Source organism: Vipera ursinii (assembly GCF_947247035.1).
Source record: "Vipera ursinii genome assembly, chromosome: 4".
NCBI lineage: Eukaryota > Metazoa > Chordata > Lepidosauria > Squamata > Viperidae > Vipera > Vipera ursinii.
Genome location: NC_139514.1, coordinates 58,507,325 through 58,521,769, shown reverse-complemented (window position 1 = coordinate 58,521,769; position 14,445 = coordinate 58,507,325). Strand labels below are relative to the sequence as shown.

The 14,445-nt window shown below is 38.1% G+C and overlaps 1 protein-coding gene across 2 annotated transcripts in view; it reads left to right on the top strand.

Annotated features, from left to right (window-relative positions):
- Positions 1-14,445, top strand: part of USP9X (ubiquitin specific peptidase 9 X-linked) — a 108,938-nt gene that overhangs the window by 37,626 nt on the left and 56,867 nt on the right. For both annotated transcript variants that reach the window (XM_083362657.1, XM_083362656.1), the window contains 11 exons: positions 501-646; positions 1,186-1,265; positions 1,697-1,809; positions 2,773-2,991; positions 3,376-3,491; positions 5,103-5,354; positions 5,446-5,584; positions 6,187-6,339; positions 7,965-8,069; positions 10,475-10,681; positions 12,765-12,901. In XM_083362657.1, the coding sequence (XP_083218783.1) occupies positions 501-646; positions 1,186-1,265; positions 1,697-1,809; positions 2,773-2,991; positions 3,376-3,491; positions 5,103-5,354; positions 5,446-5,584; positions 6,187-6,339; positions 7,965-8,069; positions 10,475-10,681; positions 12,765-12,901 (1,667 nt within the window). The remainder of the gene's footprint in view (positions 1-500; positions 647-1,185; positions 1,266-1,696; positions 1,810-2,772; positions 2,992-3,375; positions 3,492-5,102; positions 5,355-5,445; positions 5,585-6,186; positions 6,340-7,964; positions 8,070-10,474; positions 10,682-12,764; positions 12,902-14,445) is intronic.

The following is a 14,445-nucleotide window of genomic DNA, read 5'->3' as shown; positions in this document are numbered from 1 at the left end:
TTGCCGGCAATGGCAAAACTCTCCCGATAGTTGCGCGACATCACGTGATGGTGTGAGTTTGACATGTCTGCCCTAAACTCTTTCACAGGAATTCCACCCACTCGCTGGATGGATGGAATTCCTGTGAAGGAATTTAGGGCTTTGGTTTCTACCTTTTCCATGTAGAGATTGGCCACAATGGGGGACACAGGTGAACACTATGGTAGTCAGAGGTTATAAACATGCAAGCTTGGAATAAAGTGAAAATAAAGACTGTATTGTATTTGTATGGTTGTAGGAAGAACAAGTAGGTCTGTCTTAGACCACAGTTGGAAATATTAGCACATGGTTACGTTTTAACGCAGTTTTGGTTATAAAACCTAAATAAGCAGAAAACAGTAATCAACCTTCCTAACCTTTCTAGAATCTCAATTTTAGTCATGTTTAAATGCTCATATGAATCTATGAACAAAAATGATGGAATTTGAATAGTTCATGGAAATCCACTGTTTCCATTTCAGACTTCTTCACCTGATTCTTCAAATGAGAATTCCCCAGCTACTCCCCCTGATGAACAGGGTCAGGGTGATGCCCCACCGCAACTTGAAGATGAAGAACCTGCATTTCCACACACTGATTTGGCAAAATTGGATGACATGATCAACAGGTTATTTTTTTTTAATACTTTTGTAATTTTCAAAATTTCCAACAGTTGTGTGGTTAACTTCTGTTGGCATTTTGGGTGTATTTCAGTAGCTTTTAAGCAAATACACCCACTTCTTGTTTACCAACTACCTTTGTTATTGATTATTTGCAATATGACAAAAAGTAAAAAAAAATACTTTCCAACAATGTGTGCACTTATAACCAAATTTTATATTCTTGACAACAATGCATGCTGGAATAAGAGTAACGCTGGTATAGCTATAGGAGAACTTGATTTAAATGAAATGGCAGAAACCCAGTGATCTTCACAGTATCTATCTTCTCTCAGTATGTATTCATTTAACAACCTGCTCGTTAGAACAGAACTCAGTTGCTAAACAAAAATGCACATAAAAACTTGACTTATTTACAAAGAACACCATTGAATTATGGCAAATTGTTCCTAAGTGCTTCCAAATGTGTGACCCAGGTATTCGGGATACATGAGTGGGGAAAACCTAGATGTAATGTAAAATTAATTATATTCTTACGTTTTCCTAGACCTCGATGGGTTGTTCCTGTATTGCCCAAGGGAGAATTAGAAGTTCTTCTAGAAGCTGCTATTGAGCTTAGTAAAAAGGGTAAGCTGAAAAATAAAACATTAAGAAAAATGGATATTGCTGGCTACATTTTAAAATGGTTTATCTATGTGAATTGTGAATTCTCTTAAACAGACACTGCCTTAGTACCTTTTCATTCCTGTTTCTTTTGTAACAATTCAAAAACATTTAGTTTTTGTAGGTCTGCCATCCATCCTCAGCCTTTTGTGTTCTGATTATTTTTTCTTCCAGCTTTTCAGATTTTTCACATTAAAAATCCTGTGGTATTAAATATTTTAAATTTACTAAAGAAACTAGTATTTTTACGCAATTTTGATGCAGTACAATAGATACCTAATGCTACAAAGGGCTTTGGCTTTCTTTTGAAAAAGATTTTGAATGATCTGTTGTCATTGGTATTTTGAGGACTGAATTTCCATTGAAATAATTTTATTTTTATTTTTTTTACATAGGTCTTGATGTTAAAAGTGAGGCATGTCAACGATTTTTCCGAGATGGGTTAACAATTTCTTTCACAAAAATACTTACAGATGAGGCAGTGAGTGGCTGGAAATTTGAAATTCATGTAAGTTGGGGTTAGCTACTCAGAAATATATGATAATAAGCTAATTAAGTGTGCTAAAAAAGTGATATGATTTAATTTCCTTCCATTGCACATAGTGCTTTCTGGGTCCTGGTGATTGTTGAGTGGACTAGCCTCATGTCTTTAAAGCTTCTACTTGCTGAAATCCACTCAGCAGGCTCCTCTTGAGTCAGAGCTGACCATGACATGCAGGACAGTGTCACTAATGAGAAAAATCACACATGTACTGTCTGTGCTGGATAGTAAAGAAGTGTCATTGCTGGCCAGGAGGAAAAAAAGTGTTGCCCTGGGTCCGCTGGTATTTTTCTTTTCAACTTTCTGCCTAGTGCTGTGGTGGCGGCGAACCTATGGCATGGGTGCCACAGGTGACACACAGAGCCCTCTCTGTGAGCACGGGTGCCGTCGCCCCACTTTTAGGCCTTCAGCTGGGTTTTATAAAAAAATTTCGCTTTAGACCTTTGCTGCTGTGTGCATAAAAAAAAGTTCAATCAATTTCAACTTCTCGCGGGGAAAAAAAAAACTCGCAAAGTTGGAATTGATTGATTGAACTTTTTAGTCCCACCCAGTCTGCCGTTACCACCGCAGCCACGCCTACCCAGTGGGCCACGCCCACCCAGCACCCGATGATACATGTGGGTTTTGGATTGCAGTTTGGGCACTCGGTCTCTAAAAGGTTTGCCATAGTGCACCCTAGGCATCTTTTGGTCAGTGGCTGTTAATAGAAGAGCAGTGTGGCTGCGTTTTGTTTTATTTGCCACGTTTGATGTGTGTCACAGACCCCTTGTAAAAATTGTGCAGTTCGACAGGGATCCATAGCCTGCAGTTTGGTAACTGTTAGTCTAAATGTAAAACACACTGCAGTGTAGCATTATGTTTATTATAATAAGATTAGTGGCAGAATTTGAATAAAAGACAGCATATCTAAAATAATTTTCTTTTAAATAGAGATGTATCATTAACAACACCCATCGCCTTGTTGAACTGTGTGTGGCAAAGCTGGCCCAAGATTGGTTTCCTCTTCTTGAACTTCTTGCAATGGCCTTAAATCCTCATTGCAAATTCCATCTTTATAATGGTACACGTCCCTCAGAAACTGTTCCTGCTGGAGCTCAGCTAGCTGAAGATGAACTTTATGCTCGTCCTCCAGACCCACGGTCACCAAAGGTATGCTGATTGAAATTGGAACTAGAGGTGAATCTTTATTCAGACTTGTATAAAACCTCTGAAAAGTAATTTCCTGAGATAAGGTAGAACTACAGAAGCTGCATTATGGAACTTAACATAAATAAGATTTTTAAAGATAATCCTCCTGTCTTTGTTTCTGACAAAATAAAATACTTATTCTGCCTTTAAAATGTCATAAAGACTGAATTTCAGGTGATATAATTTTTCAAATTTCAATGAAGTGATAGTACTACGTAAAGGTAAAAGACCAATAATTTAAGAATATTGGCAATTAATTTTAATCAGATATGTTGAGCAACATCTTTGCAACATAAATATATGTTTTGGTGGTAGAAATTACTTGGAGAAAACATTGTTTTGCAGGGTTGGCTAGTAGATCTCATCAACAAGTTTGGCACGTTAAATGGGTTTCAAATCCTACATGATCGTTTTATGAGTGGATCAGCATTGAATGTTCAGATTATTGCAGCTCTCATCAAGTAAGTTCTAAGGAAGTGTTTGGAATTTGTCACCTGAACAAGAATAACTCATTTTAATTCAAATATCTTTCTGTATACTGGATGATAAAGTTACTATTATATGCACATATTTCCACACTCCTCAAAATACAAAGAAGATTATGCAGTTCTGAAATATAAGAACATGAAAATACGTAGTATTAATAACTAAACTCGGTGGGCGGTTTATATTCCATACTGGATTTGACCCTATAGAAAACATTTTTTCTCTTAACAGATCAGAATAACAGGTTTGTTTTTTTCCAACTATTCCCATTTGCTGTCAAAAATAATTTTTTGACTGTGAAACAGGTAATAAGAGATAGATTCTATAATCTGGTTCTGTTTAAAGTCATTGATGGCTACAATTCAGATTGCTAAAACTGTTGTAAACCATACCCCCCCAAAATTCTATCCTATTTGTTACCCTCATTGTTACATTTCAAAATTTCAAAATCTTAAAGTTTTTGATAGCATATGAAAAGCTTTGTGTTGTAATTGTTACTACTTAAAACAAAAACTATATTTATTGCACTGCAAAATGAAAAGAACCTTATTTTGTAATTCTGATCTAAATGCACTGTGTTTAGTTTGCTTAACAAAATTAATCAATTTCCTATTGGATTTGAACTTGTATAATGTGTTGTAACCCAAGGGTCCCCAATCCCCGGTCCGTGGACCAGTACCGGGCCGTGGTATGCCAACAACCGGTCCACACAAACAGGCAAAAGTCCCATCTGCAGGATGCAGGCAACACACAAAACCACACACCCTCCGATCCATGGAAAAACCTCTCTCCACGGAACTGGTCTCTGGTGCCCAAAAGGTTGAGGATCTCTGCTGTAACCAACTGATTTCAGATTTCATTCAGTGTTGAATGCCCTGACATATCCTAAAGTGAAGCTCACAGTTCAAAACTCCCAAGTTAACTCGGAATTATTATCTGAGTTATTATAAAAGTTCTATTGCCACTAACTCCAAGCAGGTGACTTACATCAGCACCAAAGTTGTAGTAACAAGATGGGGACAAAGTTAGTATAAATATTATAAGAACTAACATTTAAAAACCCATTGCTCCATAGATGCAGTAAATGGCTCCAGCATAGAATTCTATCCTACTTCACCTCATGGAATGTGCCCCTTCAGAGATTATACATTATACACATATTATCTCAGTTTAGCCTCTGTCTTTTCTATTTTCTTTCCACATTTCATCATTACCTAGCAAAAGCATTGTGGATTATTTCTGCAGAAGAGATCAGAGACAGCTTCCCAGCTGTTTCCTAACTTCAGTCCTTATGCTCTCTCCAATACTTGCCACTGGATCCAAAGCTTCTAGCTGTTCTACTTTTTAAAACTTGGATTGACAAACAGTAATTGTTACCTATGTTAAGACTGTAATCTGTCAGATTTACCCTGAAGTTTTAAATTCAGTTCTTGTTTCATACACAGCAAAAGGGTTTAGATAGCTTATTTTTCAGTCAGTCATAGTAATTTTGCTCTGATTAATTTTTGTGAAATAAATTATAAATGTGGCTACTTAACTTGCTACTTCAAACTAGTTTTTCCTTTACATTGATATTTTTTTTCCAGACCATTTGGACAGTGCTATGAGTTTTTAACACTGCATACAGTGAAGAAATACTTCCTTCCAATTATAGAAATGGTTCCACAGTTTTTAGAGAACTTAACTGATGATGAACTGAAGAAAGAAGCTAAGAATGAAGCCAAAAATGATGCTTTGTCGATGATAATAAAATCTCTGAAGAACTTAGCGTCAAGAGTTCCAGGACAAGAGGAAACAGTAAAAAATTTAGAAATATTTAGATTGAAAATGATACTTAGGTAAGATCTCTTCAGTTGTGTTAATGCTTTTTAGGAGTTGAGTTATCTTGTTCTGCTCCCCTTAAAATGTTACTTTAACATTTCTTCATAGGTTATTACAAATTTCATCTTTCAATGGAAAAATGAATGCACTAAATGAAGTTAACAAAGTGATATCTAGTGTGTCATATTATACCCATCGACATGGCAATCCTGAAGAGGAGGAATGGCTTACAGCAGAAAGAATGGCGGTAAACTTCTTTTCTTTAATTTAGTGGGAAAGTGTTTAAAGAATATGCATCAGTTTATTTATTTTATTTATCAAATTTATATAGCCACCCATCTCATGAAAAGTGACTCTGGGCAGTATACAATAATTATGAACATTACTTATATAAAAGCAAACATAAAATATAAAAGTAAACATAAAAAAAAATAATTAAGACCAAACATGTAGAAACCTAAGTAGAGAGAGAGAGTGAATTTACCTCAGTAATGGAGCCATCTAAACATATCTCCAGTTCCCTGGACCCCCGGACTTGGTGACATCACCAGATCTCCAGGGGCTTCCAGAATATCAAGGATAGAGTTAACCTAATTCACATTATATCTTGCTACATGCTTACTACATAGCAAAACTGTACTGTCCTTAGTCATTGTGAAATTTGGGCTAGCCAGTTGAGTGTGCTTGTTCTAGGAAGAAAAAGCTGATGAATATTATTAGTATTCCTTTTTTCAAATTATGGTTCCCATCCCCAAGAGTTTTATAATGCATTACTTCACTTATCTAAAGAAAACAAAGGGAAATGCGTATATATTCTAATTGTATCCAATACATTCATGTTCTGCTTAGGAATGGATCCAGCAAAACAATATTTTATCAATTGTGTTGCGAGATAGTCTACATCAACCTCAATATGTAGAAAAGTTAGAGAAAATTCTTCGTTTTGTCATCAAAGAAAAGGCCCTAACTTTGCAAGACCTTGACAACATTTGGGCTGCCCAGGTAAGAGTTAAATACTATTATCTTACGTGAGACCATCTCTGTTTTGTATGGCCATATTTTCTGTTTTACTACAATATTAAATATTTAATGCTTTCGTCTCTGAATCATTGTCCTATCCCTTTACAAGGGGGCAAAATTTTTTAACTCTTTTCAAGTTACAAATAAACGAGTATTTTTAGAAATAGCTCTAGTTTAAATTGTTCAGTACAGATAGTCCATAAAATTGTAGTTTACTTGTAACTTGAAAAGAGTTTAAAAAAATTGCCCCCTTGTAAAGGGACAAAAGAGCCTGTGGAAGATGCTGTGCTTAGATTATGTTTCTTATTGTTGGGATAGTTGCAGTAGGGAACTGGTACGTAGGGCAGTATATCCACAATGCCTGAGGGGAAGGATGGAAGGGAAGTTCTGGCAAAATTAAGGGATTGAGAAGGCAAGAGGGATATGAATTTCTGGGTGCTACCGAAGGGAAGGCAGGAAGCAGCCTTTCTTTATTCATCCCCCACCCACCCCCACAAATCACCCTGAGATTCCTCCAGAATTTTTTTTGGAGCCTAAATGTTTTGTTTTTACTGAAATGGGACTGCTTTGAAGCTGTTCATAAAAAATTGAAGCAATAATGTATATACTGTATCATGCACACCCCTACTCTGATCTTAAGCATTGCAGTCTTTTCATTTATGTTTAAACATTTTCCTATCTTTTCTGATCTCATTTCCCTTTCTTTGCATATATTCATGGAATATACAGGTAGTCCTCGACTTACAACAATTCATTTAGTGACTGTTCAAAGTTTCAACGGCACTGAAAAAAGTGACTTATGATCATTTTTCACACTTACAATCTTTGTAGCGTCCTCATGACCATGTGATCAAAATTCAGATGCTTGGCAACTGGTTCATACTTTTGACCATTGCTGTGTCCCAAGGTCATGTGATCATCTTTTGCAACCTTTTGACAAGCAAAATCAATGGGGAAGCTATATTCACTTAACAACCATGTTACTAACTTATCAACTGCAGCGATTCACTTAACTGTGGCAAGAAAGGTTGTAAAATGGGGCAAAACTCACTTAACAAATGTCACTTAACAGAAATTTTGGGCTCACTTGTGGTCATAAGTTGAGGACTACCTAATAACCTTCACCCTTTCAGCTTCATCATTCCCAATCAAAGGTCTCATGAAGCTTGAGCAATTTTCACTTCCTTTATCTCATATTTTATCCTGAACTACTTCCAAAGTACTTTCCAGGGGAAATTCAAGCATCTCTCTGATGTTATGTAGTGAAGCAATTTTACTTTTCTGTCATCACACTGCGTGTTCTAGCTTTCTTCCAGAAGTTAGGTTGCAGTTCTTCAAAGGTTGCTTGTTTCTGTTTTGTTCAAGCTGAGATACATATAATGGAAGGAACCATGCATTATTAAGCATGCTTGGTTTTCCCCCTTTTCATTTATTTTGAGCTTTTTGATGATAGCTTTGTAAAGCAGCAGGTACATCATAAGTTACCACACCAGTCCTTGAATTTTAATCAGTTTACCTTAAAATGGTGCTTTGTGATAGTAATGTTGCAACGTGTACCTTTTCCTACAAATAACAGAGAAACAACATTAATAATATTGCTTTTCAAGGCAGGAAAACATGAAGCCATTGTGAAAAATGTACATGATCTTCTTGCAAAATTGGCCTGGGATTTCTCTCCTGAACAGCTTGACCATTTGTTTGATTGCTTTAAGGTAATTAGTCTATTAATTTGTTATTCATTGAGCTCCTTTAAGTAGGATATAATAAAATTTAAATTTATATTGATGTTAATAGGTGGTACCTGGCTCAATAGAATAGAATAGTTGTATCTGGCTCAATAGTAGTAACTGCGAAAGGGATCTTGTAGTCCTTAAATATGAGCCAGCAATGTGCTACAGCTGCTAAAAAAGCCAATCCAGTCCTAGGTTGCATTAACAGGAATAGAGTGAAGATCACATAAAGTGTTAGTATTTCTTTATAACGCCTTGGTAAGACTACACTTGGAATACTGCATCCAGTTTTGTTCGCCACAATATAAAAAGATGTTGAGATTAGAAAGAGTGCAGAGAAGACCAACAAATATGATTAGGGAACTGGAGGTTAAAACATATAAGAAATGACTGCAGGAATTGGGTATGACTAGTTTAATGAAAAGAAGGATTAGGGGTAACCTGATAGCAGTGTTCCAATATCTAAGGGGCTACCACAAAGAAGAGGGATCACCTATTCTCCAAAGCACCTGAAGCCAGGACAAAAAGCAATGGATGGAAACCAATCAAGGAGAGAATCAACCTAAACTAAGGACAAATTTCTTGATGAAATAATTCGTAGAACGACTTGCCTCCAAATGTTTGGGTGCTCCAATACTGGATGTTTTAAAGAAGAGATTGGATAACGTTTGTCTGAAATGGTATAGGGTTCCTGCCTGAGCAGGAGGTTGGACTAGAAGACCTCCAAGGTCCCTTCCAACTCTGTTAATTGTTACGTTTACTATAGTAAATAACCTTCAGATTCAGCTTTCTGAAATTTCTTTTACCAAGTCAAATCCCCTTTGTTGTTTATAGTATTTGAAATTGTATATTAAAATGTAGCAATTATATTTCATTGATATTTTACTACAGGTATAAGAGACAGGCTGACATTTCTTTTCAAATGATAGAGTCAGATAATTTGCAGTAGACTTATGAAGAATCACAATGAAATCCAATTTTCTTTTAAGAAGAACTTTGTTCTCCTGTTACTTAAGTATAGTATAAATTTGTTGAAGTTTTTATGGGTAAAAACCAATGGATTTCTTGCGTTTTCTTGAAGAGTTGTAAAAATAATTGTGCAGCCGGATATGTTTTGACTTAATATTTTGCATTAAATTTGATTGGTATTGGAAAATACATTAAAATGATATTAAAAATTGGTATTCTATTTGTAAAACCATGGATTTGCTTTCATTTAGAAGAACTGGAAAAGAGGCTTTCAGTCAAATGAAGTCTTTGAAAATGATTTTAAAGTAATTTCAGTCTTACTATTAATTGCTCAGTATGGTTGAAGAAAACAAGAAAATTAAGACCGGGTCGTGTGTGTGTGTGTGCGTGCGTGCGTGCGTGTACACTGGTTGCCGTCCCACTCCATCCCACCGTCTGGTTGCTTATGGTCACACCGGAGCAGGAGAGCATATGTTGCATCAGTGCCACTGCCGCTTGCCGGACTGCCATGCTACGGAGGATGGGCGGGGGAGCCTCGGTCATCTCACCCGTTCCCCTTCCGCCGTTTTGGAGCCAGGGGGGAATGATGGCAAAAGGCCGCCACTGCACATCCGCCACTAGAAGGGCTTTCTTCGGTCCCTTACCACCAGCCTCCAGAGCTGCCACAATTGAAACCATACAACCATACCGGCGGCGAACGGGGAGCAGACAGTGCGACACAGCGATGCAGGACTCAAGTTGCAGGAGGAGGAGGCTGTCAGCACCAGCAGGTGATCTGCGAGGTGGGATGGTGCCAGCAAGGACCAAAGAAACCACCTTCAGCAGCGAATGCAGCTGATGTGCAGCAGTGGTGGAGGCCTTTCACTATCACTCTCCCCTGGCTTTGAAATGGGGGAGAGGGACTGGGTAATGCGACTGAGCCTCCCCCACCTATCCTCCATAGCATGGCAGTCTGGCTCAGGAGGGGAGTGAAAGGGAAAAGGCGGGTGGGCAGCAGGGTCATTGAACAGGTGAGGGGAGGTCGCCGAGTGGCCTGGCTGCAGGGGCTCTGAGGTAAGTAGGTGTGGGCAACGTGTGGCAGCTCCACTCCCCCCCATTTCACCTTATCTCTTGGCAGTGGGACCAGTGCACCATGCGCTCTTCTGCCCCCATTGCGGTAGCGAGCGTTGGGATGGAGTGGGCGGTCTCTTTAAGTAGGGCTTATTTTTGGGGTAGGGCTTATATTAGGCTCAAGCCAAAAATAGGGCTTATTTTTTGGATGGGTCTTATTTTGGGGAAAACACAGTATATGTTATTTAAAATAGTTGTGTGTGAATTCTAAATGTTAATTTGTATTTTAATATTACAGTTTCTTAAAGTTTTCTTAGTATTATAGGACTGTATTTTTAACTTTCCATGGATTTCCCTTTGGTTTTTAGGCAAGTTGGACAAATGCAAGTAAAAAACAACGTGAAAAGCTACTTGAGCTAATCCGACGTCTTGCAGAAGATGATAAAGATGGTGTGATGGCACACAAAGTACTAAATCTTCTATGGAATTTAGCACATAGTGATGATGTTCCAGTTGATATCATGGATCAAGCTCTCAGTGCCCACATTAAAATTTTAGATTACAGTTGTTCACAGGTAAGGATGAATTGTTAGTTAGCCACTAACAATCAACTAGCCAATATTTCATTAAAAATATGTTTCCTCCCCCCAATCCTCTAAAGCAGGATTTTTCAAATTGTAGGTGGGTAAATTCAAGGGAAATTTGCACTTAGTGGGTGGTTCCACACACAAAGCTGGAATGCTATAACAACTTGGTCCCAATCTGTCTGGGTGTCCTCATAGGACGATGGCTTTGTGTGCGCAAGCTGAGTAACCCGGGAACACTGACAAGTGTATGTGCTCTCTCCTCACTGCCTGTTTATGGAGAATAGCACATAGCAAGTTTAGGTCAGCCAGGAAGGAAGGGTTGCTTCACCATTTACAGCACAAGGTAGCTCTGGTTTTACCATTGCAGTTTTGGCAGTAGCTGTAAAGTGCTTGCAGATTGTTCATGCCCAATTGAAGAGAGGATGTGGAACCTAAAGACCAAAGGGCCCTGCCAAGAGTACAGCAACCAGCCACTAATAATTCCACTTCACCATGCAGCAGAGCAGCCTGGCATTTCTTAGATTTCCTCTTAGGGATTAGCATCCAGGACTCTTACCTGCCCCACCCCACACCCCGCCAGCAAGCCATGGACTTGCTTCATAGGTTTTTGAGTCACGGTTCTATCTTGCACTTTAGGCAGCTTGTCTGTGTAGGTTGCTCAAGGTAAACTGCTGAACTCTGCAGATAACTTAGATGTGCATGTGTGCACCCGTCCCACTAGCAGGTGAAGCAGGCAGGCAGGCTGCAGAAGAAGCTAGAATGTGTCTGAGCTGTATACAAGTGGCTGTGCAGAGGGCATCAGCTTATATGGAGGGCATATATAGTATTTATTTATTTTATTTAATTAGATTTTTATACCGCCCTATTCCCGAAGGACTCAGGGCGGTTTACAGGGCAGCATAAAATACAATATAAAAGATAATATAAAATTAAAATAAATTAAATTAATTAAGCCCAACAATTAAAACAATATTTAAAAAGCTAAAACCCCTTCAGTCCAGGCCTGATAAATCGAAAAGCCAGGTTTTCAGGTCCTGGTGAAATGAACGCAGATCGGGGGCAGTCCGGAGTTCCACAGGTAAATCATTCCAAAGGGCAGGCACGCCCAGAGAATGCCCTCCCTCTGGGGATCACCCGCCGGCACTCCCTAACTGGCGGCACCCTAAGGAGGGCCTCTCTATGGGAGTGCACAGGACGATGGGAAGTTGATGCTGGCAGCAGGTGCTTCCTAAGATAATCCGGACCCATGCCATGTAGGGCTTTATAGGTCATCATGCTAGATTGGTCTGCAAAATTGGCAGGTAGAGGGGAAAATAATACGTGAGAGTATTTGGAAGCAAGGAAGAACATTTGAGAGCTATAGAAACACAGGCAGTGACATGTTGATTTTTAGAGAATATTCAGAAACCTCTGCCCTTTCCTCATCCCCTTCCTTGCAGGACTTGTGATTATAAGGGCAGTTCTTGCAAGGGATGTAACATCAGTTAGTGTGGGCAATATGAGATATAAAATAGTACGTGATGGTTCTTTGTGGCTAATGACTCCTATTGCTCCTTTGTGTCTGTTGTGGAAGATTGCTCTTGAATCGGGTCTAATTTAGTTTTGATTTAATCCTTTGGAGTGCTATAGTTTCAGCGGCAACCTAGCTTTGAGCTTGCCAGTCTTATCCAATTAGTGCTGATTATGGGAAATGCATCCCTCTATATCAGCGGTTCCCAACCTTTTCTATACCCCGCACCCCTAGAACACTTCTGATATATTCTTGCACCCCTTACAAAAATAATACCTGGTTATGCATATACACTATAAATAAATGATACATTGTTATAAAATTTCAGTCTTGCTCCTTTGGAGCAGGAATAATAGCTGGCCCAAATTCTGACAAAACTTTAGCTTTCCATGTACAAGCAGGATAAGAAAGCAACTTGATTTTATACTTATAGTTGGCATCTGTTATTTAGAAGTAGGTTCTCTCTGCTTTTGCCCAGGTTGATCTTACATTTCTAGTTCATTTTTGGCCAATGTTTATCCTCATTCCTTCATGTTTATGCTTCCTTTTCTTTTCCTGAAGGATCGAGATACACAAAAAATACAGTGGATAGATCGTTTTATAGAAGAACTTCGCACAAATGACAAATGGGTCATTCCAGCTTTGAAACAAATTAGGGAAATTTGTAGTTTGTTTGGAGAAGCGCCACAAAACTTAAGGTGAGATGTTAAGATAATTTTCTAGTAAATTGTAATAAAATCTAGTACAATGTATGTGTCAAGGTTCCAACTAATGGACCCAAACAAATCAGAACTCTGAAGCTTGAAGTTCCTCAAAGAATATGTTTATTGGATACATAATATCAGCATGGTCAAAAGTGAAACCAACTCTAAACTTTCCCCCTAGGAATTCAATGTAATTAAATGTAACACTTTCCTTCCCCTATTATGATATTGATCACACTACCCAGTGGTGAGATTCAGCCAGTGTTGCCACTTTTGCAGAACCAGTAGCTAATTTTAAGTTGCTCAGGCCCAGAACAGACTTCTGGAAGCGGCATCCACACAGAGAACTGGTGGTTCACATATTTGAATCCCACCACTGACGCTACCCAATGAGTGCAATTGGCAGGCTCTGTGACACTTCTCTTCACCTTCCAGCACCTGTGGGAATGACCTTGGTTCCCATGGGATCATTCCATATTTAGTCTAGCAATCCTTTCAGTTTCCTTTCTTCCGTCCTCCCAATTTGTGTGGCAACTGAGAACGACAGATGGCTTCAGCCAGGTTCGTTCCAAAAGTATGAATAGATTATGTCTTTAATTTTTTTTTATTGAAAAGTTTTAGAATACATTTTTAAATACAAAACCCCTCCCCTCCCCTCAAACCTCCCCAACTCTCCCCTCCCCCCTCCCCGACTTCCCAGAGCTAAATACAGGGTATAAAAATACAAACATAATCTAAAATATGCAAACAACAATAAAATATTAAATTCTATCGCACTTTAACTTTCAGTAAAATAACTACAAGCTAGTTATACATCATATATATCCACTACTTATTCAAATGCTAAGTAAAACTTTTTAGTCCCATATTTATTCTGAATATAATCTATCCATCTCTTCCACTCCACAATGTATCTCTGTTGCGATTGATCTTTCAAATACGCTGAGATCTTTGCTATCTCCGTCAAGTTAGAAACTTTTAAAGTCCATTCTTCTATAGTCGGCAGTTCTTCCTTCTTCCAATATTGCGCCACTAAAAGTCTCGCTGCCGTAATTAAATTCAACATCAATTTAATATCTACATCAGTGGTATCTGTGATAATACCCAATAAAAACAATTGCGGAGAAAACTTTATCCTTTTCTTAAATATTTTTTGCATATTCCACCAAATTTTAATCCAGAAAGCTTTAACCTTTTTACAAGTCCACCATATATGAAAATACGTTGCATCCTCACAACCACACCTCCAATATTTGGGCTGGCAGTTCGGATACATACTTGCTAATTTTTTAGGATCTAAATGCCACCTATAAAACATTTTGTTAAATTTCTTTAGTTATGTGGTAATAGGAAGTATTCCTGTAGAATGCATATAATTCCATGCAACAAACTTAAATAGCCAAATTTAATTATTTTTTGTGAGCTGCCCACTCCTGCTTAAGATGAGCAGCCATATAAATCTTTTAAATAAAATAAATCAGTAAGTAATTAGTTTAGAAATATCACAGAATTATCAAATTATTAGCCTCCTTCAAATG